Source organism: Panthera uncia, chromosome D4 (assembly GCF_023721935.1).
Source record: "Panthera uncia isolate 11264 chromosome D4, Puncia_PCG_1.0, whole genome shotgun sequence".
Lineage (NCBI taxonomy): Eukaryota > Metazoa > Chordata > Mammalia > Carnivora > Felidae > Panthera > Panthera uncia.
Window position 1 is genome coordinate 74,469,818 of NC_064807.1, and position 25,207 is coordinate 74,495,024.

The 25,207-nt window shown below is 42.7% G+C and overlaps 1 protein-coding gene across 1 annotated transcript in view; it reads right to left on the minus strand.

Annotated features, from left to right (window-relative positions):
* Nucleotides 1–15,423: 15,423 nt before the first annotated feature.
* Nucleotides 15,424–25,207, minus strand: part of LOC125921987 (astrotactin-2-like) — a 92,527-nt gene continuing 82,743 nt past the window's right edge. Inside the window, exon 4 of the mRNA XM_049629837.1 lies at nucleotides 15,424–15,715. Within this exon, the coding sequence (XP_049485794.1) occupies nucleotides 15,552–15,715 (164 nt within the window). The 3' untranslated portion in view covers nucleotides 15,424–15,551. The remainder of the gene's footprint in view (nucleotides 15,716–25,207) is intronic.

Here is a 25,207-nt window from a genome sequence, read left to right on the forward strand (position 1 = left end):
AGGAAGAATGTGCTTGTTATATACATGGATCTTACTGCGGGCCTTAGGATGGGAAGAGAATGGTGCTGGAGGCTGATAGAGCAGGTCCATCAGGGAAAGGGGAAAATCTGAGACCAACTATCTTTGGCACAAACCAGTTTCGTCCTATCCTAACAAACTCTTTGAGGAGGATCATGGATCTGTCCAAGATCAACCTATCCTTGATGCTCAACTCCACCCCTACTTTCACCAAGATCCACCTCGGGGAGAAGTGTCTTCTCCATCTTCTGTTCTGTTTTTGATGTAGCTTTGCAAACAATGCAACTTATGCTTTCTGGCTCAAGACTGGTGTTCAACCAAGGGATACAGGAGTACTGATGCATAGGGGCACTTGTACCCCAATGTTTATAGCAGCACTCTCAACAATAGCCAAATTATGGAAAGAGCCTAAATGTCCATCAACTGATGAATGGATAAAGAAATTGTGGTTCATATACACAATGGAGTACTACATGGCAATGAGAAAGAACAAAATATGGCCCTTTGTAGCAACGTGGATGGAACTGGAGAGTGTGATGCTAAGTGAAATAAGCCATACAGAGAAAGACAGATACCATATGGTTTCACTCTTATGCGGATCCTGAGAAACTTAACAGAAACCCATGGGGGAGGGGAAGAAAAAAAAAAAAAGAGGTTAGAGTGGGAGAGAACCAAAGCATAAGAGACTGTTAAAAACTGAGAACAAGGGGCGCCTGGGTGGCTCAGTCGGTTAGGCGTCCGACTTCAGCTCAGGTCACGATCTCACGGTCTGTGACTCCGTGAGTTCGAGCCCCGCGTCGGGCTCTGGGCTGATGGCTCAGAGCCTGGAGCCTGCTTCCGATTCTGTGTCTCCCTTTCTCTCTGCCCCTCCCCCGTTCATGCTCTCTCTCTGTCCCAAAAATACATAAACGTTAAAAAAAAAATTAAAAAAAAAAAACAACTGAGAACAAACTGAGGGTTGATGGGGGGTGGGAGGGAGGGGAGGGTGGGTGATGGGTATTGAGGAGGGCACCTTTTGGGATGAGCACTGGGTGTTGTATGGAAACCAATTTGACAATAAATTTCATATATTAAAAAAAAGAAAAAGAAAAAGAAAAAAAAAAAAGACTGGTATTCAAGAGTCCATCCCACTGTCAGATCATGTGACCAAATTTTATGTCTTGAGTGGGGAACGGATCTAAACATAATAGACTCCACTCTATGTTAGATACTGTTTCAAAATTTGGAGTCTATAAAAGTGGAAGAGTCCCTACCTGAAAGTAGCACATGATGCAGCGGGGAGATAACCAGACAGACAGGTATCACAGAGCATCACCAGTGTTATGATGAAGAGGAACCAGGAACCTTTGGGCACACAGAGCACGGACCCTGATTCCTCTGCAAGGTCAGAATGGCCACATCTGAGCTGAATGTCGACACAGCAGAAGGCAAAGCTAGGTGAAGTGGAGGCAAAGGAGAATTTTGGCAAAAAGGAAAGGATGTTTGTAAAGCAACAAAAAAAGAACCTTTGGGGCCTTCAAGAAACAGCCTGGTTGGAGATTGGCTGGAGTGCAAATGAGATGGGAAATGGGCAAAGATAGGCTGAAAGTAGTTCCCGGCACTCGCAATTTAGAAAATTGCTACGCCAGCTACTTTGCAACATGCCCACAATGTGTCCTCACCTCTGTGCCATGTTCTCCCTCTTGAGGTGGCAGGAGCTGCCATTTTTAATTGATTCCATATTTCAAATGTGACACCAGTTCCAATCACTAGGCCCCTGGGCCTCCCTCCAGGCCTCTGCTTCCATGGCCGGTCCCACACCCAGCACATTAATACAGCATCTGAGTCTTTGTAGGAGATGCCCCCCCCCACCCAAATCTTCGTGCTCACAGATCACACCAGCACCTGTATGGGGGTCTGGGATGATAGCTCTCCAGCCTCTGCCCTGGCCTCAATACTGTGATAAGACATCACTCGAACTATTACTCACACTGTCAAACCTGTAGGAGAACAGCCCTCAGAGATCTGGTGAGTTAATTTTGCTCGCAAAACACAGTGACATCTCTTACTAGTAATTTTCATCCAGGCAGGATCTGTACAGGTCCCAGTAATATGTGTTCTTCAAAGTTGCTTGAATTTCCCCCCCTTTTTTTTCCTACAACCATAGACAAGATGTGGGTATCTGGTTCTTGATCTTCACACAGGAAAGCTGGCACAGGAGCACAACGGTAGTATTAGCTAGCCCTTAGCGTGTTTACCACTAACCAGTCACGTAATCTTCGCAAAGCACAGTCTGATTCCCGGCACACTGGCATCCCCGTGTTTCAGAAGACCGAGCTGTGCCACGGGAGAGGTGGATTGAGGATTTGAACCCATGTACTCCGCCACTGGCAACCGTGGTCTTAACCACCACACGTCACAGCTTGGCAGAAGACACTCTTATTTTGATGTCTGGGGTCGCCAGCCTCTCAGGGACGCCGGGAGGCAGATGCAGAGCGGCCTGTGACTCCCTCCCCTCCTCAGCCCCTCCTTGCAGCGAGTTACTAAATGTCCTTGGCTCCAGCTCTACAGGAACTCCCTTCTCTCTCTCTCATTCTAATGCCCCAGTTCAGACATCACCATACAGACTAAATGTAACAGCCCCTTAACAGGTTCCTTTCCTTTGGCCTCGGCCACTCAGACTCACCCTCTACACTGTGGTCAGTCAATCCACAATCTCCACCGTGTACTGAAGATTTCACAGGAAAAATACAGCGACACTGTCTGCCCTCAAGGGGCTGAAGGCAGCATTAGCAAGGGCTATTGTTGACTGAGCATTGACTACGTGCCACATGCTTGCCTTAGTTTCGTATTCAGTCATTTGACTGCCCTCTGAAGTGGTTTACTGCTGCCATCCCCATTTCACAGGTAAGCAAACAGAGGCTTAGAAATGAAATAACTAGCTCAATACTACATGGCTACAAAATATCAGAGCCAAGTATTGAACCTAGGGAGTGTGATTCTATATCCCAGACTCTTAACCAAATTAGACACTGAATAAGCAATTGTAAATGTGCTGACTGCACATTTAACAGCGAGACCTAACTTAGACTAGAAGTAAGGGTAGGATGCCAATGGAAAAAAATATTACTGAGTGCCTCCTCTTTGCCAAACATTCTACTACTGAATGCTTGACAGATATTATCACATTTAGTTTCCCTAGGAGGAAGTTATTATCATCATGTCCACTCTACAGATTAGGGAACAGGCCAGAAGGGTTAAGTAACATCTGTAATATCAAATAGCTATTAATTCACAGAGTCAGCATCTCAACCCAGATACATCTAACTCTACAGCCTGATCTCTTAATTACCATCTTGCATTGCCTTTTGTAAGAGCAACTGGGATGTCTACACTCCCTTGTTTAAATCCTTCAGTTCTTCCATGACCTCCAATCACCTCCTTGAGGGAAGTCCAACAAAGAGACCCTGCTCTCCCATCTGTTCCTCCCATTATTCTTCATCATGTCCCTTGGAGCCTGGGATGCTCTGGATGCTCTCTGTTCCTGCCACACCTTTTCCTAGGGTGTCCTCCTTGTCTGGGACATTGTCCTTCTTGTCTTCACTCCATCCTGGATCTCCGACAGAGCAAACATTCTCACTCCCAATCCTGCCCACCCAGCTCCTCCCAATAGGACAAATCCTCTCGCTCCCTAAGGCTTTACCCAGATCTGGCCAGTGGAAAATACTCCAAGTTTCCCTGGCAACCTCGCTCACTCTTGTCTACACGCCCTACATGGTTCTGATTATGATTTGCCTTTTGTAGTCTTTTGCTTTATAGCTATCCTGTCACTTTAAATAACAGGCGTGAGCCCTTTGAAGATATGATTTGCATTTACTGAGCACCTGTTATGGGATATTTTCATATCCCTCTTGATTTCATCACCTTCACCTTACAAAATAGAGGCTAAGAGCTTTACTTTTATAGACGGTGGGATTGCTGGCTCAGAGAAGTGAGGTGACTCATCTAAGACCCATAGTTAGTAAGTAGAGAGATACAGCACTGAACCTGTGGTTTTCTGATTCTATATCTCACGTGCTTTCCTGTCTCACCCTCCTTTAGCACTGACTGTGTCTGAGTTTGTCCTAGAGTGTGAGTTTTACCCTGTACAGGCATTCAGCAAGGGCCAGCTGAAAGTCTTAATGTGTGGATTCACCAGTAAAGCCCAAATGGGAATTAGAGTTAAAGCAGAAGAGGGAATGCACAGAAAGTTCAGGAGTGGTTCAGGCTCTGGGGATTATTCAAGCTGAAGGTAAGATGCCTGAGCCTTTAGCAAAGGTTCAGAAAGTTTCCAACAGCTGCCACCAAACCAGGATGGTGCAGCTGCAGATATATTTGGCTTAGATAATCCAGAGGGGTAGCTGGGGAGGAAAGCCAAACAGCAAGGCTCTGCTGGGCACTAGGGACCGGAGGGAGAAAGTGCAGAGAGGCAGGAGGGATGTGCAGGATTTAATTATTCTTCCCATCTCATCATCTCCCCTCTGAATATGATGCATTCTCTCCCTCCCATACTGTTGTTGGCATCTGAGATGTTCAAGGTCCCCTGGCAGCTGAAGCTTCGAACTGGAGATGGGAGGCATCTTTCCCACCATGGCCCGGATCCCCACCACTTCTTTTTTCTTTCCAGCAGCCTTGGGAGCCCACAGTCCCTGCCCAAGCTTGGCTGTGATCCTTCTAAGCTTTCTTCAAATGGCAACTTGTGGGCTGTGAAAGGTTTGCTCAGCTGCCTTTGCTTCGAAGATCCTTGCTCAAGGGGGCTGGCTGGCCACAGAAAGGCCTGGCCAGATAAGACTCAGAAGAGATGTGGATGCTAATGGGATGGATGCATAAAGACTCCAGAGGCCATGTACCCAATGGGATGAATAAAGGGCAACTTTGCAGTCAAATGCTCTACTTCTGAGTTATATCCCCTCTAAAGGGAAATATTTCTCACTCTACTTTTAGAAAGTTATGGCAGGGAGGAATTTTAAGTACCATCTTGTTCCCTTCCCAGATTGTACCAGGAAGAAACAGGCCTGGAGAAGTCGTGGTAGAGCCACAGCCCAAATGCAGTCATCTAATTTTCTGTCTACCATGTTCTACAGCCACAAATAACTTTGCTCACCCCCTTCCTGCCTTTATGGCATTGAAGTGCTCACATAAACTTCATGGGCTTTAATTTCCCTTAAATTTAAAGTGAGGATAATGTCTGGATCTACTTCATGAGACATTAGAATGAAAGCAGGTAACCCTTTTCAAGGCACTTAGCAGTGTTCTGTAAACATTGCCATTATTAATGTTGGTATTAACTCATCATTGGAACACTTGACCAGCAGGGTCTACATGTATGCACTGACAAGTGCCCATACCCCTCTAGGAAGCATGGCATCACCCATCACCCACCTTCATGTAAACATCAATGGCTCTGAGATCCAGCTCAGGCGGCACCCCTCAAGATATCCTCCTCTTAGTACCATTCCCCATCTCCAGCTTGAGGTACTTAGCTGTCCTTCTTTCCTATCCCCACAGCATCCAGCACAATTCTCTCTCTAGGAGAGGTCAGAGAGTGTGTCTTATTCATGTCTCCACCCCTGACATCTACACATGCCATGGAGAAGAGGATGTGCGATATTTGTTAACCAAAGGAAGGAAAGGAAGGCAGAAGAGGGGGGAGAAAACAGGCATTATGTATGAATAAGAAAGTGGTGTTGATAATGAATTTTTAACTATTTACTTTCTTCCTTCTGGCCAAGCTAAGCCTCCCCAAAATTGTACCTTCTACTGATGTGGCCATACCCACTAGGCTCTTTCCAACTCCTTTACTGTCCTCATAAGTAATAAAGTTATGAACAAACAGAAATGGGAAAGCACCACATTCTCATAATCAGACCTATTCTCATAGTTGGCCAAGAGATCCTACATATATCAGCCCACCGACACTCATCTGGGGTAGGGAGTATTAACACTGCTTTTGGGGGTGGCTGGGTGGCTCAGTCAGTTAACATCCAACTGTTGGTACCAGCTCAGGTCATGATCTCATGGTTTGTGAATTTGAGCCCCCACACTGGGCTCCCCACTGACAATGCAGAGCCTGCTTGGAATTACGTCTCTCCGCACCCCCCTCTCTCTGCCCTTCCCCTGCTCAGTCTGTCTCTCTCAAAATAAATAAATACATTCTAAAAACTATTTAAAAAAAAAAAACCAAAACATTGCTTTTGGATGAGGAAACAGAGGCTCAGGTCAAAAAAAAAAAAAAACTGGAAAGCAGAGTAGCTAGGTGTAGAACTCACATCTCCTGGGTCATAGATCAATGCACTTAACCACTGCACCATGTTATCTTCTCTCTCCCAGCACCGTACCACTGCCCCACCCCTACACCACTGTGCAAACACCAAGTCAATAAGGAGGGAACATCTCACTATAATCCCAAGCTCCCTCTCATCAGAGCTCCCGTCCATCACTCTCTCCTCCCTGCTGAAAAGTCAAAGTGGTCTTCTGCTCACAATAGCAGAATGGAATTATTAATGAGAAGAAATTACATTTTCCTACCCCTTTCGACCGTCCTCTGCCCCCCGTTCCTAGGAACGTATTTTTGGACTCAATGTGCTATCAAAACACAGAAATTAGTCTCTAATTTTGGACGTCAAACTCAGTTATCCCTTTTGTTAGGAAAGGAAATTAATAACAATTCATCCTGGTCAGGAGCCAAGTTAACATCTTAGCACAGAGTGTCATTAAAAATCCCAACCCGACTAGCTGTTGTGATATCTTTAAAAGCTTCAACATGTTCAGCCGCTTAGAGTGGTTTTCCAGAGTTTATTCTCCCTCAAGCCCCTTGTCACTTTTAACCTGGGGATCAGTTACTATTTAAGGAAGAAATAGCTTGAAGCATTTTTTTCCTTCCATGATTTTGTAGACTTAGGCTTTTCTAATAAAGAGGTTTGAGGGGGAAAAAAGCAGATTCTACTCTAGGGGGTATCCACCGCCCCAAGCAACAGCTCCAGGCCATTGCTGAGCGAGTTGCCCATTAAGCACCAGAAGAGGAAGAAGGGAAAGAAGTTTTCACAGTTTATAATTATATTACCAGTTTCATTACAGATCTCATTTTAATTCTGACTGAAACCTAGCCTTGCCTTCTCCCTGCACTCTCTCATGTATAGTTATTAAATCTGGGTTGGAGTTCAACCTATTCTTCCTGATTTCAGCATATTAATATGGTTTATTGGTATTTCATTGCCACCTCCCCCCTCTCGCCCCCCCCCCCCCGGGTGTTCTGAATCTCAGCTCAATTTATATTTTCCCCTCTTCCTGGGCTTCTGGATAAAGCTGGTTTCATTTTGGTGCTGGGGGAGAAATGTGATTTTGATTGGAGTTTCTTATCTTTGGGGATGGGAGGAAAAACTGTGGGGAGTGAAGTCAATCACAAGATAGGCAAACTCAGATTTTGTGCACCGTCATTCCCCCAGATATATCTTCTTAGGTTATCTAGGTTCACCTGCCTGCCCCACCTCCCTTCATTTCACAGACACAATTTATTATATGTCTGCTGAAGCCTCTGTTAGACCTCACAGTAGGGTAGGACATGAATAAGCTGTGGCCTTTGACCTTGAGGAAATTTAAGTCTAGCTAGTGAAATCACTTCATTTTTTGGTTTTCTTTCTTTCTTTCTTTCTTTCTTTCTTTCTTTCTTTCACTCACTCATTCATTCATTCAATGAATGCTGTTTGGTTGCACAAACTTTGATTTAGACACTGTCCTAGGTGCTGAATATAATGAGCAAAACAAATAAAATCTTTAGCCTCATGGAGCTTACAACTTAGTGGGAGAGACCAACATGAACTAGATAATATATAATTACCAACTTAAATAATTGGAATAAAGGAATAGAGCAGGGGTTGTGGAGAATAATTACTAAGGGACCTAAAAGAGGCAGGGATATGAAAAGAGGAAGTCAATCACTTTAGGGTAAATAAATTTGTCCATAAGAAACTGGGGAGGTAGGGAAAATGTTTTCCAGGCAGTGGGAACAACTTGTGCAAAGGTCCTGAGGTAGGAGGCAGCTAAGGATATTTAAGGAACCCACATAAAGACAGTGGAGTAAGTTGAGGCTGGATGGAGAGGTAGGTAGGGACCTGATCTTGCAGGAACTTAAGAGCCATGTTAAGAAGTTCAGTCTTTACAATTATAGTAAGAGGTACTTGAACAGGTTTTATGAGAAAATGCAGTATGCTGAGATTGCTGATTTTAAAATATCAACTCTGTTTGTATTGTTGAAAACAGACTGGAGAGGAGTCAGATTTAACTCAGGAGGCCAGTTCTTAGGACTATGGCAGTTGTTCCAATGACACATTCATAACAATAACAGTGATGGGAAGTAGGCTGTGGGGTTATTAAAAAGGCAGAAATATAGTTCTATCTAGTTTTCAAGGAATGGGGTTTTGATAAACAGGGTTTTCTGGAGGAAGGGGAAAATTAAGTTAGGCCATGGAGATGGGTAGAGTTGCAGTATATGGAAACTAGGAAGGGTACTTCTGGTGGAGAGAAACACTTAAGCAAATGTACATAGGAAGACACAAGGCAAAGTAGCCTATCTGTCATAACAGCATCAAATGTGTGCAAAGTGGTAAAGGGCAAACAAGGCGGAGACCCTGCTATGGAGAACTTTCATCCCTGAACATGTTCTATGGCACTCAAAGGTCTGCAATTAGCACTGAACATTTTAAAACCAAGCCCCAGATGGTGCCACAGAGCAGAAGGTCCAAGGAACTCCTCTCTTTATACAGGTTTCTTTGCAGTTTGTGACTAAGCAGTGTGGTGTAATTTTTCCTTCCTTAAGTTGAAAATACTCCCCCCATGTATTCAAATCACTGCAAACTAGCTCTGGAGCTGGTTATAACCTCATTCTTCATTAAAGGCACAAAGCCATATAAGATTAGCTCACTCTCTTGGGTTGAAAGACATGAAATAGGGGTGGAAGCAAATATAGATTGAGATTCATCATATATAATTTTTGTTTTCAAAGGCAGCTACACGTGGCATATTAATGAGCTAGGCCATCCTAATGATAAACATTTCCACTTCAGGTTTTCACAGGCTGGTGAGGAAACCTCAGACCCCAAATTCCTCAGTCATAGAAAACAAAGGGGATTTGAAATATCACCTAGTCTAACCCAAAGGTGAGGCCAACAACTTAACTTTATCTTAACATATAAATATTTTAGCATGAATATTTTGATGTAATGAACATATCAACACAAAAATACTGTGTGTGCGTGTGTGTGTGTGTGTGTGTGTGTGTGTGTGTGTGTTTAGTCAGGTAAAGTATTCAAGAGACACTCCCTAGCTTTCACTCATTCCTGAGTTTCATTCCATTCCTGGGCTAAGGAAAAGAGTGGGTGCCACCCAAGAATGAGGTTCTGAAGAATAAACAAACATAATTTGAAAGTCCTAAAAAATAAAGTGTTTTAAAAATTTATATTCTGATAAAATGGCTCTGAATCAAAATACCATGTATCCAAGTCAAACCCATTTCTTACCTTTTCTTCTATGGCTTCATAGAAATGTGGTCATCTATTCTTAGGAAATTTCCTATGATGGGGAACTCCTTACCTTGCAATGACCCCCTTCCAGTATTAAACAAAAGTGATAACAACCACTAACATTTATACGATTTACTGAGCCATTACTAGATCTCTGGTACTGAGCTAAAAGCTTTATGAGCATTATTTCATTTATTCTGCACAATAACTCTACGGGATAAGTACTGCTATTATCCCCACTTTATAGATAATGAAGCTGAAGCTCAGAAAGTGAAGACATTTTCAGATGAAGGATCAATTTTACTTCATCACTGACCACCTCATCACCCATCTAGCTCTAATTTTTCTTCCTGGGGACTCCCAAGTCTGTCCCCTTTTCAAAACTAATAATAATAACCATGGTTATATTTGTCAAAGAGTGGAGCATGGAAGGACCTCGGTTCAGGTACATTTGGGCTCTCATATGTTGCTTCACTTCTGTGTGTTAATCTGGCCAAATCACTTAACATCTCTGCATTTACATCCATGTATGCAAATGAAGATGCTAAATGCTGCCTCACAGTTCTGCTATGAGACTGGAATGAGTAAATAACTCCATGAAAATGTTTGAACACTGCCATATTTATAACAGACTTACTCAATAATATTGGGTTCACTTTTTGTTTAAATTCCTTCAATTCTTCTTATAGAATGATTCCTTCGGTCATTAGGTATCCACAGTGTTTTTCCAATCTCTCAACTGTGAAGCCTCTCCTTTGGACAACTTCCAATATATCACTCACCTTCTCAAAGCACCAGAACAGAACAGACTATAAGAGAGAACTCTAGGTGTACTGTTATTTGTCTACACTAGAGTGGGGCCATCTCACTCACTTAATCTAAACAACTTACTCCTTTAAAAGTTGCCTCTTGGAGCACCTGGGTGGCTCAGTTGATTGGGCGGCCGACTTCAGCTCAGGTCATGATCTCACGGTCGGTGAGTTTGAGCCCCGTGTCTGGCTCTGTGCTGACAGCTCAGAGCCTGGAGCCTGTTTCAGATTCTGTGTCTCCCTCTATCTGACCCTCCCCCGTTCATGCTCTGTTTCTCTCTGTCTCAAAAATAAATAAACGTTAAAAAAAATTAAAAAAATAAAATAAAATAAAAGTTGCCTCTTTGGGGCACCTGGGTGGCTCAGTCAGGTAAGTATCCGACTTCGGCTCAGGTCATGATCTTGTAGTTCATGAGTTTGAGCCCCACATCAGGCTCTCTGCTGTCAGCATGAAGCCCACTTTGGATCCTCTGTCCCTGGTCTCTCTCTGCCCCTCCCCCGCTCTCTTTCTCACTGTCCTCTCAAAAATAAATAAACATAAAAAATTAAGAGTTGCCTCTTCTATTAGCTTGCTGTAGTGCCAGAATATTGGGTAAATATACCCTGACTTACACTGGGAGCCTCAAGATATGCACAAACCAACATCTCAAATAAGATAAGCTTTTAAAATTAACTTGTAACCATTCATCCACAATGCCGCCTACATGACAATCTGGATGAAGCCTGGATCCATGTACATTATCAGGTCTGCTTTGTTATAAAACTCATAGTCGCCATTTACATTGCATTCAGTGCTAGGGACAATCACTGGAGCTACAGCATGAGGCAGCTCCATTAATATGACATTGACACAGTAAAAGATGGAAGAAACCAAAGCCCTTTATCAGGAGTCCCTGTGGTCCCAAGGAGTTATTACATTATTATATGTTATTATAAAAGTATCATTTACAGAGATATTAATGCAACTCTCAAACTTCTGTTAATTGATCACACAGAGTTCATATTATGAATATTAGTATATAGGCTCCACCCCTAGAGACTGTGATTCACTAGTTCTAAGAATCATCAGCCCAAATGACCAAAATGCTTATAACTAACAGTCCACAGCAGAAAAAACAGCTAGATTCAAGGATTTTGGACACAAATCTAATTTATCTCTGCACTGTGTACTTAGCAGGGCAAAAAGCCTCTAGTGGCCTTGAGAAGACCCAGACAAAGAAAGGGGTGATATTTGCCAAGGGATTGGATGAGGGCTGTCAGTACTCATTGCTCTTGCCAGTGAGGATATGGAAAAGTGCCACGTTGTGCTGGCCTTTACCTATAACGGGCAGTAAGTATCAAGTACAACAATACCATAACACAACTGCAGAATACTTTTCTTTTTGAAGACCTGCCCCATTACTCAACCCCACGCCCCATACGTCAGCACCACGGACAGCTCAACACATATGGCTGGATGAGTGCTCTCCCTAAGGGCTGACAAGTTGGCAGCTTAAGGTTTATGGGGAAGGTAAGAAAACTGAGAGCTGTCTTAGCCACTTAGCCATGGTCCTTGAGTGGCTTTGTCTCAGTGGAGTCCTTCCCCCTCGATGGGGGCTGCTTTCATCCTGATAGGCTTTATTGTGTGTGATGTTATTTATAACTCAGACAGTGGCCTTTTAAGGTAGGGGCATATATATATGATTGAATTGTACACTTGCATTCTGTTTTCTTTACTGTATGTATGCCATATATCGATGAATTTACAAATATTAATGCCAACTGATAATAAAGGTTCAGGAAAATAGACATCATCATCACTTACCCTCTTGCCTCCCTACATAACACTCCTGCATCTCCAGAAATCAGAGCTAGAGACCTCACTAGTCGAATTCATATAAATTATTCTTGGTTAGGCCCTGCTCCACCCCCACAGAAAACTGGATTCCACTCTTTTTCAAGTCCTAGTTTTCTTATCTGTCAAATGGGGATAATAAAGATCACTTTGAAGAGCTGTTGGGGGAATGGGATGTGCAATCCATATAGATTATCCACCCACAGGAAGCACTGGGATCATGCTGGGAAAGGTCTGCTTGCCTAGAACTGGACAGCCATCGACCTGACTGTAAGTATTCACTGCTCTAAGAATTCCTGTTCAACCCCAGAAGTACCGTAATAGATTGGTACTGTTTGATTCTATCAGAATCTATTAGAATAGAAGAATCCCATTTATTTAGTTTCTTATGCCTTCTTGTCCTGCCATGTACCAGCTTCTGATGTCTCTTCCTTTATGGATCATTTTAAGAATAAGAGTAGCAAGCTATGGAGATTTTTCGAGCAATCACCATGTTTTAGATATTTTATAGGTATTTTATATACATTATGTCATTCAATCTTTTCAAAATAATCTCCATTTTACAGATGAGAAAAATTGAGACATAGGGAGCTTAACTGATTCTCTTATATTTCATAGCAACTAAACAAGAAAACTGAGATATTAACCTAAACATATTCATTTCAAAGGGTACATTCCCAACCAAGACAATGCAGCATGTGGGGGGGGGGTTCCATTACACCTTGAGACTGAGATCCTTTTGGGCTAGGTCCTCTATCATTGCCTACCATGTTTGTACCATCGCATCCCTAGTATTTGTAAACTCCATTGCCATTGTCAATTATCCTTGATCTGTAAGCATTTTCTGCCTTAGTTTTCCTTGATTCAGTCTCCCCTTTCTTCTTAGAGATCTAATATAACAGTCCATAGGGCCATTCATAAGTCTGCTTTAATTCAGGTTTCATGCATTCATTCATCACATATTTACTGAGCATCCACCATGGACCAGGTATTGTGGTAATCATCAGGAATACAAGATCTCTCTCAGAAGACACAACTCCTGCCCCCAAAGAGATTCCAGTCTGCAGGCAGAAACAGACAACTCTACAGGAAGTTGTAAAGTTTTAAGTTTATGACAGAGGTCAGAATAAAGACCACTGAGAAAGGGCACCTGTTATCTCACCACATTTTTCTCTGTCCTTCCAAGCCATCACAACACTTCTCGAGTTTTCTTGGGCGATCCCTTGATTTTGCAATTTCACAACTACATGTTCTCTGAAAATCTGATAAATGTGGAATTGTAGGCTTCACAATAATCCAATGAGATAGGTATTATTATCATACCATTTTATTTATTTTTTTTATTTTATTTTTTAAAATTTTCTTTTTAACGTTTATTTATTTTTGAGATAGAGAGAGAGACAGAGCATGAATGGGGGAGGGTCAGAGAGAGGGAGACACAGAATCCGAAACAGGCTCCAGGCTCTGAGCTGTCAGCACAGAGCCTGACGCGGGGCTCGAACTCACGGACCGCGAGATCATGACCTGAGCCAAAGTCGGCCGCCCAACTGACTGAGCCACCCAGGCGCCCCTATTATCATACCATTTTATAGATGCAGACTGAGGCTCTGAGAGGTAAGTCATTCACTTGGCTATAGAAATGGCAGATAACAGAACAACTATTTGAATTCATGTTTGTATTATTCTATAGCCTCTGCTCTTAGCCTCTAAACTATTTACCATGACCTTGAGAAGGTTACTTAGACTCCTTAGGAGCTCAATGTCTACAAGCATGAAAATAAATATTCAAAACTCGAATGTTGCTAAGGCCTATCGTTCTACAGTTAAAGTGTAGGGACTGGTAACACTAAAAGTTAAGATCACATGCCTTAAATGGTGGCCAAAATTTGTCCTATTGGTTTTTCCAAACTCATTGTTTATTACTCTTAGCCTTTCATCTCCACCCAGGTTCTGGCAATTCTTCCCATCCCAATCTCCATGAACCTATATGTCCTAGATGCTTCTGTACATTTGCTTCCTTCTGCTTCCCTCTGCTATCCTTTTGTTATCTTACACTCAAAGTTGCACCTGTCATATGTACACATATGATTTGATAGAATTGAATCAAAAATGTTATGTTTAGGACCGAAAGCCAACTGCATGTATATAAAATAAGAAATACTGAACTTCATTGTAGTTCAGGTGAAAAACAAGTAGAGGCTAGTTTACATGGTGAAGTGGGAGCCATCACAGGATACATTAATAGAAGTCTGAGTGTTTCAGAGAAAGGAGGTAATCATTCCACTTTGGACAAAACATATGGAAGGGATTGGTGCTAGATCTGAACATTAACTTAAAAGGTAAAGATAAAATTGAATTATATTGAGATAAGGCTGACAACTATTGAGTAAGGATCTCAAAAATATTCAATACAGATCCAATTGCAAAAATATTTTTTTTAAAAATAATAGGACTAATATGATGTTGGAAGTCAGAAGGGTGGTTACCTCTGGGAAGGCATTAACTGGGAGTGAACATAAGGAAGCTGGGAATGTATTATGGTTTGATCTGGATGGACTCTTATGTAAAAATTTAAGCTGCATACTTAATATACTTCTTTATTATATTTATGATAATCTTCATATACTTAAAAATAGTAATGCCAAGCACTTGGACAAGCAATTGAGGAAATAGGTGCCATCGCATCCTACTGGAGCATGTAAACTGGAACATCTTTCTGGAGGACACTTTAACAATAGCTATCAAGAACCTTAATCAGTTTCTTGGGCCATGCTTTTTTTGCAAATGATTACAAAGACTACAGTGTCTCATTAATTCAAATTAATTGTGCGAAGAGTAAACGGTAGGATATAACATACTTGTAAAGTACATCTACACGGAATGAGATAAGAATATTCTCCAGGACATTCAGGAAATTCCAACGAAGCTCATATGACCTTCTCGGTCATATTTTTTAATTAGCAAATAGTATTTGGGGAGGGGATATTTTTAGTTAGGAATAGGATTCACAAGCATAAGAAGCAGGAGGTTCTCTGAAGTAGCTCAGTCTCCCTGCACTCACATTTGAATTCTTCCTTAATTTAACAAATCTTATCCTTGCCCATGGCAAAAAAAAAAAAAAACAAAAAAAACAAAAAAAAAAACAACAACAGTCTGTAGTTCCATTCAAATAATCCAGGATTCTAAATCATAAGGGCTTCTTCCAAGGCCTTTGGAATGTTTTGTTTGTTTGTTTGTTTGTTTGTTTTTGTTTTTGGGTTTTTTTTGGGTAATCTGATTGTGAAGTTGGGCTATGCATGGAGGACATTTGACCAGACAGGGGTGCAAGGTGACGAGCAGGTAATGGGGCATCTTTTATGCTTGGTTCTTACCGTCTGCAATGAAGTGCTCAGGCACATGCAGAGTCACTTTCACGGTCAGTGGACAGGACATCTGACTGCCACACACCATGGCCAGGATGCAGGAGCTCACAGCAATCAATGTCAAGGCCGTCTTATTCACCGGGCTTTTCAGCAAACCTAATAACAAAAATACAACACAAAGATACATAAATCCAGGAGGTGAGAAAATAGGGATAGCATGGAATTTTGGAATCCTGTTATTTTCCAAATGGGAAGCTGGAAAAAGAAACCATATTTTCCAACATCTGTGCTTGCAATGACATCTCAGTGGCCTTTGTTGGGTCTCAACTTAACTCTCTGCAAAATGGGCTTATCATCCCCTTTGGTACAGATGAAAGAAACGAGCTTCCTGAAAACTGTGGTAATTCCCTCTCCTCCCCTCTCAATTAGGCTGGTCGTTTTTGGTAATTATTAAAAAATATTAAACTCTCGGGGCGCCTGGATGGCTCAGTCGGTTAAGCGTCCGACTTCAGCTCAGGTCACGATCTCGTGGTCCGTGAGTTCGAGCCCCGCGTCGGGCTCTGGGCTGATGGGTCAGAGCCTGGAGCCTACTTCCGATTCTGTGTCTCCCTCTCTCTCTGCCCCTCCCCCGTTCATTCTCTGTCTCTCTCTGTCTCAAAAATAAATAAAACGTTAAAAAAAATTTAAAAAAAATATTAAACTCTCTACTAGCTTTAGGAGCAAGTAGGAAGAAGTGAGAAGTGTTGAATTCGCAGAGCCCAGTGGAATGAACATGGGCTTTACAGTCTGACAACCGTGGGTTCAAATCTGGGCTTTAGCCCTCAGTGGCTGTGTGACCTGTTTCATTCTCTGAACCTCAGTTTTCTTACACATCTGATGAGAGTAGTAAGAAACAGCTCACAGGTTGTTGTGATGATTATGTGGCATAGTGTAGACACAACGTCTATCATCTAACATGGTCTCACAGACTGTTAGAAGCTCTTCAGTTCACATTAGTGTTGCAGGCATTTCCTGAGCACCTACTATGGAGATACATAGAGAGCAGCGTGAAGAAGAGTTTTTGCTCTCCGGGAGCTTACAGGCTAGGGGGCTTATCCCCAGCTAATTAGACTCCAAGGCAAGTTGTGTTAAGGAACTAGCAGAGAGGGTGCAAGATGTGAAGGGGAGATTTGCCTGAGAAAATTAAAGGCAATTTAGTAGATGCAATAGAATGAGTAGATTGGATTTGCATGGCCAGCAGAGCACTGGGCCAGCAGAGCAATTCTGTTGTCTGTGTCCTAAGCCCCCACTGTGTCTCATTCTTTAGGTCTTGCTATTGACAACTACTTTAAAGGTTTTGATAACATTTTTAGAACAATGGGTCCCAAATTTCTATCACCCACTAGGCTCTTTTGAGCAAACCTTTATTCCCAAGTCTCCTAGTCATCTCCCTACAGTAGTCCCAGGGGCATGACATAAATGTGTTCAAAAGTGAACACATTATCTTCTCCTTAAAGCTCCCTCCTCTTCCTGATCCTTCTTATTCTCCTCCTCCTGTTCTTCCTTCTCCTCCTCCTGAGCTCCCCAACTTATTGAAAATACCACCATTTAAACTGGCAAGAAACTTAGACATCCTTCATGCTTGTCTTCTTCCTTTACAGCATCTGCACAGCCATGCAGTTCTATTTATTCTTTTTTTAAAGGTTTATTTATTTATTTTAAGATGGGGGGGGAAGCACAGAGAGGGAGGGAGAGAGAGAATCCCAAGCAGGCTCTGCACTGTCAGCATGGATCTCGATGTGGGGCTTGATCTCACAAACCACGGGATCATGACTTGAGCCAAAATCAAGAGTCAGAGCTTAACCAACTGAGCCACCCAGGTGCCCCTTTATTCTATGTCCTTATCATTTTCACCTGTTTCCCCACATCTCTTCTGTTCTCTGCTTATGAAATGAGGGAGGTTTGGGCACATCTTCCCATCTCATTCCCTGCTGGAACCCCTTGAGACTGTTTTACACCTCTGGGCACAGGATGCCTTCCATTCTCATTAGCCTGGCATTCGAGGCCTTTCATGGTGGGTCTCTGCACTCACACCTCCTGTTGCCCTCCCCTACCTGACAGAGGTATGGGCAGGGCTGCATAACTGCAGTGCCACCACAGTCAACACTTCATCACACTAATATCATAGGTGTTATTTCTTTTTAAAAATTTTTTTAATATTTATTTTTGAGAAAGACACACACACACACACACACACACACACACACACACACACACAGAGTTCAAGTCGGGGAGGGGCAGAGAGAGAGGGAAACATGGAATCCGAAGCAGGCTCCAGGCTCCGAGCTGTAAGCACAGAGCCTGACATGGCTCTGAGAAACCATGAGATCATGACCTGTGCCCAAGTCGGACACTTAACCGACTGAGCCACCCAGGCGCCCTGACAGATGTTATTTCTTTTGCATAGAACCTCACTTGTTACCTTATCCTTCATCACTCATGAAGGATATTAATCCTCTCCCTCTAGGCAAACAAACAGCCTACGTTTGTTGTGTTTCTCAAAATATCTCACTCAAACATTAGATTCTAGTAACTGGATGGTAATCTCAGGTGCCATATCCTTTGCCTACCATTGATCCCAATACCTAGCACAGTGTCTGGGATGTGGTAGAATCTCAGCGAATGCATCCCAACTTCCAGGGATGATAGTAACATGTTAGTAAGCAGATAAGGTGCTGACCAGTCGAAAAGCAGGCCAACCATAAGCCAGCTGCATTGCTAGACTGGTGGATCCTAATGGAATAAGAGCCCTTATGGACAGCTTTTGGATTTTTTTGTATGCCTTTCTAATTTTTTCTTAATAAACAGTGAGCTTCTTGAAGGAAGGCACCCCACCTTCACCATCTTTACATCTCTCATGCTAAACTTACTTCCTGGAACCTAGAAGCTCTTTGATTTAAGAATAGCATCCTTATCTTTATTGCTAGTCCTAGTACAAGGCATAACTTTTGGTAGAGACTGTTCATCTATTTGCTGTATTTGTTGGATATATGTTAGATGGAATGGCAAGTAAGATTTAAAAAGCTGGTTCCGGAGTCAGGTGGATGGGAAGTCCCTAAGCCTAAAATGACCACTGGAAGAAAAGGAACAAATTTTCTCTCTTCCTGGGAGCCACAAAAATCTGTTTCACACTCTGAACTATACAGTTTAGTACCTAAATAACATAAGCTAGCTAGCATCCAAGTTTTCTAGAAAGGGTATGGACTAGGAGTCAGTGCTTTGTGTAAGTCTTCCCTTAAAAAGTCAACATGTTACCCCAAGTCTAGATGTTTAACAACCTCCCCTCCTTCCCCCACAAAGAACACTTAGCAGCAGCACTGAGTTTACACTCTAGATTCTGTAGAGTCTGTTCTCAGGGGACGAACATGTAAGGATGAGTCCAGCATGAACACATTCTTGGCAAGGGGAACCGGAGAGTGAGATAAGGAAGGTAGATGTTCCTGGCATTGGGGAAGCAGATGCCCTGGATGGACAACAGCATCCTGTGGGTCTCTGAGAAGGCACCTCCCAGACTTGCCTCCATATGGCAGCAGAAATGGAGATGACCAAGACTTTCCTTTTGCTAATTAACCAACTACCAGAAATGCTGCCCAGCCCTCGCTGGGCTGATTTCTGGTTGGGAGATGAGGACTTATGGGCAGGTGTGGGATTGCTTGTACTATCTCTCTGGACTCACACCAGGCTAACTGCTTCCCCTAGGTCTTTTAAACCTTCACAGTAATCCACAATCTTTAGGAGTCAGTGGGGAGGGGAGTGAAGGTATATTGTTAGCTTATTGCCTCTCAGTTTTATCATCTGGAAAATAGGAAGGAGACGACACATCCTTCGAGAGTGTTGTGAGACCTAATGAGACAGCACATGTTAAATGCCTACCGCAGTTTTTGGCACACGGTAGGCCCTCGCAAATGATCATTTCCAAGCCAGGTATCAGTATTTATCTAATCATTGATGGCAGAAACCAGTACTCATTTACTTCTTTGTCCAACACATTGACAGAACATATTATGAACTGAATTATTCTTTAGAAACCAAAGACAGAAACGGTGGATATAGTGGGGGAGAGTCCTAAGAAGAGGGAGGGAGTGGAGGGGAGAATGTGAATGAACAGTGTCCTGGGGAAGCCATTTATTCAGTGAATGCCTGAATCGCTACAGCTGCCTCTGAAGTCCAGGAAGAAGAAAGCACACAGGTCAAGTCTGCACTTGGGCCAGATGCCTGTGGAGCTGCCCATGGGGCTTGGGGAGTTTCCATGGCAACTGAATCTGGCAGAAACTTCACAGTGGAACTCAAACAGAGGTGACTTCTTAAGAGTTCCTGGCCCAACGAGCTGATCATTAGCATTTAGCTCTGAGTAAGAGCTGTAGACAGTGGCAAGGTAGAAACGATCTTTCCCATAAAAACCACATCCTTCTCATCCAGGCTCTGTATTGCATCACGGGAAGCCGAGATAGGGAGGAGAAACTCCCTTTACAGAGTGTTTACTATGATTCAGGCACTATGCCTAGCACTCACATCTATCCGACCATTCACCCATCCAACCAGTTTTTACCGAGCATCACCTCTTTCTCCATATTGTTCTAGGCAAAGAGGGAATGACAATGAACACAAGGCAACCAATGTCCTTGAAGCTTACATTTTGGTGAAGCAAATTCACCTCATTTAATCCTTATAACAAACTGCTACTATCATCCCCATTTTACACATAGACAGAGGGACAGAACAACCAAATGACTTTCTAAGGTCACTCAACTTGTACATGGCAGAGGCAAGATTAGAACCAGCACTTTCCAACCTGTCCCCCATATCATGCCACCTTCCACTTCACCACAGAATAAAGGTCCCACCAAGGCATCATGTAGTTGCAGAAAGAGCATGACCTCTAAAGCTAGACCTGCTTGTGTTCAAATCCTGGCTTCACCACTAAGTCTCCATGTGACACTTGCCAGTGGGTCTAACCCTAAAAGGACAAAATATTTCCACCTGAAAAATGGAGGAGTGCTCTTCTTTCAGAGCTAATATGAGGACAAAACAGAACTCCATGCAACCGGAAAAAAATCAGTCAATGACAGCTTCAGATCAATAACTGATAGCTCCAGATCATAACAGGAGCATCGCCAAATGTCCAGGGTCACGGGTATTCTTGTTTCACATTCCAGTTCGCAGTCCCCTCCCCATCACTTGCAAGAGAGAGCACTGTGCTATAGGAATAGAATTACACCAGGATGTATTGATTGCTGGAACTGGAGAAAGTTAATAATCTAATTTCCCTTTCGTTTCCCCTCCCTCTTACCACTCAACTCCTCTCATGGCAGCAGAGAATGGCATAAAATGCATTGCTTGAGAAATTCGACCGGAAATAACTCGGCATTGTTGATCCACACGCTGCCTATAATTTGGGGTTTGATTGATTCTCAGTTTGGAGATGCCAGGTTGAGAGAAGAAAATCAGATTTAAGTTAAATTTGGAATTGAATCAATCACATTTTACAATGAAGAAAACAGATCTAACCCCATCAGACCACTGTGTGCAGAAAACTTAAAGCTGCTATACTTCCATTGAATCCTTCCTCCCGGTATCTCTGGGGGACAAAAAACTAGGTCCCAAGCTGAGAAATCATTTCTTCCTTTAAATGGCATATGGGGTTGGGGTGAGGGACAGGGTCTTGAAGATCCTAGGACATTAGGGCGGAGGAGGCCAATTGGTAGAAAAGTCACTTAGAATAGGATGAAGAGGCTGGGTTTTGGAGATTTAAATCCAGACTCTTCCATTTAATAGCTATCTAACTTGTGGCAAGTTACCTACACTCCCAGAGCCTCAGTGTTCTAATCTATGAAATGGCAATCATAACCCATAACTGGTGGAAAAGCGTTTAGATTAAATGTAAGATCATAATTGTAACATTAAACACATGTACTTTATCTTTCCTTTCATCTCAAGTCTTCAAATTCCCACTGCCTACAGATCTCAGCAGGACATATGGCTCTTTGGCTTACACTGGAATTCTGGCTTTTATACTTAGCTGCTGGCCTTCATGCACAAGTCACCTAACTCCTCTAAGCCTCAATGTCTTTATCTGAGAAGCTGTTCATTCAATAAGTAGTTATTTAATGCGCATCTACTATGTGCCAGACCTCATCTTTTGTGCCCTCCTATTATTTCCAGCGTCTGTGTGTCTGAATATATATTAGAAGTTCAATAAACGTCTACTGAATGAGTGAATGAATGAATGAATGAATGCCTAACTATCATTCTCCATTCTACCAAGAGATGTCAGTACTGGACTACTGTTACTAGTTCCTTTCTAGTCAAATGTATGCATTCATTCTCTTTGGCAATGATTGGTCCCCTGCCCCCCCCCCCTTCCAGCTAGAGATCATACGAAAAGCCCTTGATAGGCTGCTAAACCTCGTGCATATCAGGGTGGCCCCTGCAGATGGCTGGTGTTCCCCACTAACTTCAATGGATGCTTCTTGGGATTCCTGCCGCACCTGAGCTCCAGCACCTCTGTGCTTCTTTGTGTGTTTCTGGAAACGAAAATTGGGACACATTGTCTGACAAGTACAAGAGTCACGATGGAGGCAGGAGGAAAGAATATTTATAAGTGTGACTTTCTGAGAATTCTAGATAAGGTGGCCCCCTATCCTCAGCCTTACTCGTGGCTGGAGTGTATACATAATACTTTAGTACGATGTGTCAATATGGGGCATTCTACTCCTCCCATTCACCCCCACTTTGCCCACCTGGGGTTAATTCTCTCCTCATCTCCTTCTATCTTTGCCATGAACTAGTTTCTTATGTTCTCTGGCTCTTTGACCGTGGCACTCTCAAATACACGACATCCTTGAGACCATTTGTAGTTTTCCCAATCTCCCATCTTTCATAGGGTTTTCCTTTGTAGGATCTGTGCCAGCGTTCATCCAGCCTATTCATATTTCCAGAGACAGCAACCTCAACATCTCCAAAGCAGCAATTCTCCTCTCAGACAGATGTACTCAACAGCCCTGGACTCTGACTCTACAAGCCAGCTTCTGCTGCCCAGGGAAAAATGATGCGCTTAATATGTCCTCTTCAGGAGGAGCTAGTTAGTTAGTTAATGGTGGCAGCTGGCTTGTCGTGAGCCTTCCTTCCTCCAAATCAAGTAATGCTAGCATTACTTTATTTATCTAAAATCCTATTTTGAGTCTTATTATTATTATACTTTGTATAGATTTTCTTCTTTACAATGACTTCCCTAGCAGAGAATATCACCATCACCACCATCATCACCACAGCCATCATCATCATCATCATCATCATCATCATCATCACAAATATTTATGAAAACATTTATGCACCCAACAATTAACTAAACATTCTCACATAGTATCTAACTTAGTCTTCATAGAAACTTCATGAGGTGCTGTCTATCATCATCCATATTTTGCACATGAGGAAGCAAAGGGCACCACTTACCAAGGGCCATGTAGCTCAAAGTTTATAGGGCTGAAATGAAAAACCATTTGACCTCGGAGTCCGAGTTCTTAGCCATTACCCTCTATAACTTCTCCATCAACATGCAGATATGGTATGAACAGTGAATACTCAACCCTAACTGTCAAGCTGCTTACAGACCTCAGCTTTTCCTAGAGCCCTGCGGTGACGATGGGTTCACACAGAGCGGTCTCATCATCCCACCTGATGATGACCACAGGTCTTCAAGGGAACCTCTCCACATCACCACACGGGACTTTATAAGGAGAGCAGATGGCGACAGGGGCAGGATAGATGGCTCTTTCTCTTCCCTTCTGACCTCCAGAAAATACTACACGGCCTCAGTTAGTGCAGTGTGCTATTGTGAGGCCACTGGGGAACACATTTGGCTGAGTAAAGCTTGGATTGTGGCACCCTGTTGAAGAAAAAGCCATTGGTGGCAGACACAGAATGGGTCTAGAGACAACTGGCTCTTAGGATTTCTCAATGGCAGCTGCAGATGGCTGGCCTTGGTATGAATGTAACTTTAAGGGGATGACGGTGGAGATGGTAACAATCGTGTTGGTGACAAAGATCACACAGATGGTGCCATGTTTTTTCACTTTTTATGAATTCACAAATTATTCCCAACTATCCCCTTCACTTTTCAACAAAATTCCCCATAATCAGCATTGGTATTATCTCCAGTATACAAGTGCGGAGTCCAACACTTAATGGTGAACTCAAGCTTAGACATGAGAGGAATAACTGGGCCTGGAAGCCACATCTCCTGACCCACAGCCTAGTACCTTTTCACAACACTAGACCCAGGTCTCATTGGCGAGGTGTGAAGGCAGGATGAGAATCCCTGCTCTCATCTATGGACCTACCGACTACACAAGTGCATCTAAATGTCCCAACGAGCCACAGCTGTTATTTGTCACCAAACAAAATGTATCTTGAAAACAAAATTTCCATTTTAAAGAAATTCTGGGACATGCTGCATTCTATATTCACCTCCCAAAGTACTAGAGTTATGTATATTTATATATCTGGTATTAGGGCGCCTGGGTGGCTCAGTCAGCTTGCTCTCTGTCTCTCTCAAAAATAATAAACATTAAAAGATTATATATCTGGTATTAAAATCTCTGGAAAGGCCTGCACTGAATTCTCTTTAGCAGAATTTAACCTGATGTTCCCCAAAAGTAATAATATATTACAGAGCCATTATTCTATGAAACAAAGTAGGAAAAATGAGCTACTTTAAAAATGTATACAGAAGTTGCTATTAATTATATCAGCAGATCCCAATAATTAACTGTTGCCCTATGCCAGGCACTGTATTAAAGATTCTATTTACATTTGCCTATAGACTTCTCAATAGCCTTGCAAGGCAGAGATTACCACCTCCATCTAAAGATGGGAAAACCAAGACTTAACCATTAGGAAGTGATAGAGAAAAATTCCCTGGTCCGTCTTGTCTGACTCCAATGTCTATATGCTTTTGGCTCCTAAGCCATTAAAAGAAAATAGAGTTTTAGGGGCACCTGGGTAGCTCAGTCAGCAAGGCATCTGACTTTGGCTCAGGTCATGATCTCATGGTTCATGGGTTTGAGCCCCGCATGGGGCTCTGAGCTGACAGCTCAGAGCCTGGAGCCTGCTTCATATTCTGTGTGTCCCTCTCTCTCTCTGCCCCTCCCCACTCACTCTCTCTCTCTCTCTCTCTCTCTTTTTCAAAAATAAATAAACATTAAGAAAAAAGAATGGAGGGGCGCCTGGGTGGCTCAGTTGGGTAAGCATCCGACTCTGTTTCAGCTCAGGTCACAATCTCATGCGGGGCCGGCTTGATATTCTCTCTCTCTCTCTCTCCCTCCCTCCCTCCCTCCCTCCCCTTCCCTCGCTCACACTCTCTCTCAAAATAAATAAAAATTTAAAAATTTAAAGAAAAAAAGGAAAAAGAATGGAGTTTTACAGTAACCCAAAAAGATATCTGCACCCCCATGTCGACAGAAGCATTATTTATTACAGCTGAGACACAGAAACAAGCTAACTGTTGATCAGCAGATGTATGTATGCATATATATATATATATATACACACACACATATATATGCATATATATACACATATATATGCATATATATACATATATGTATACAT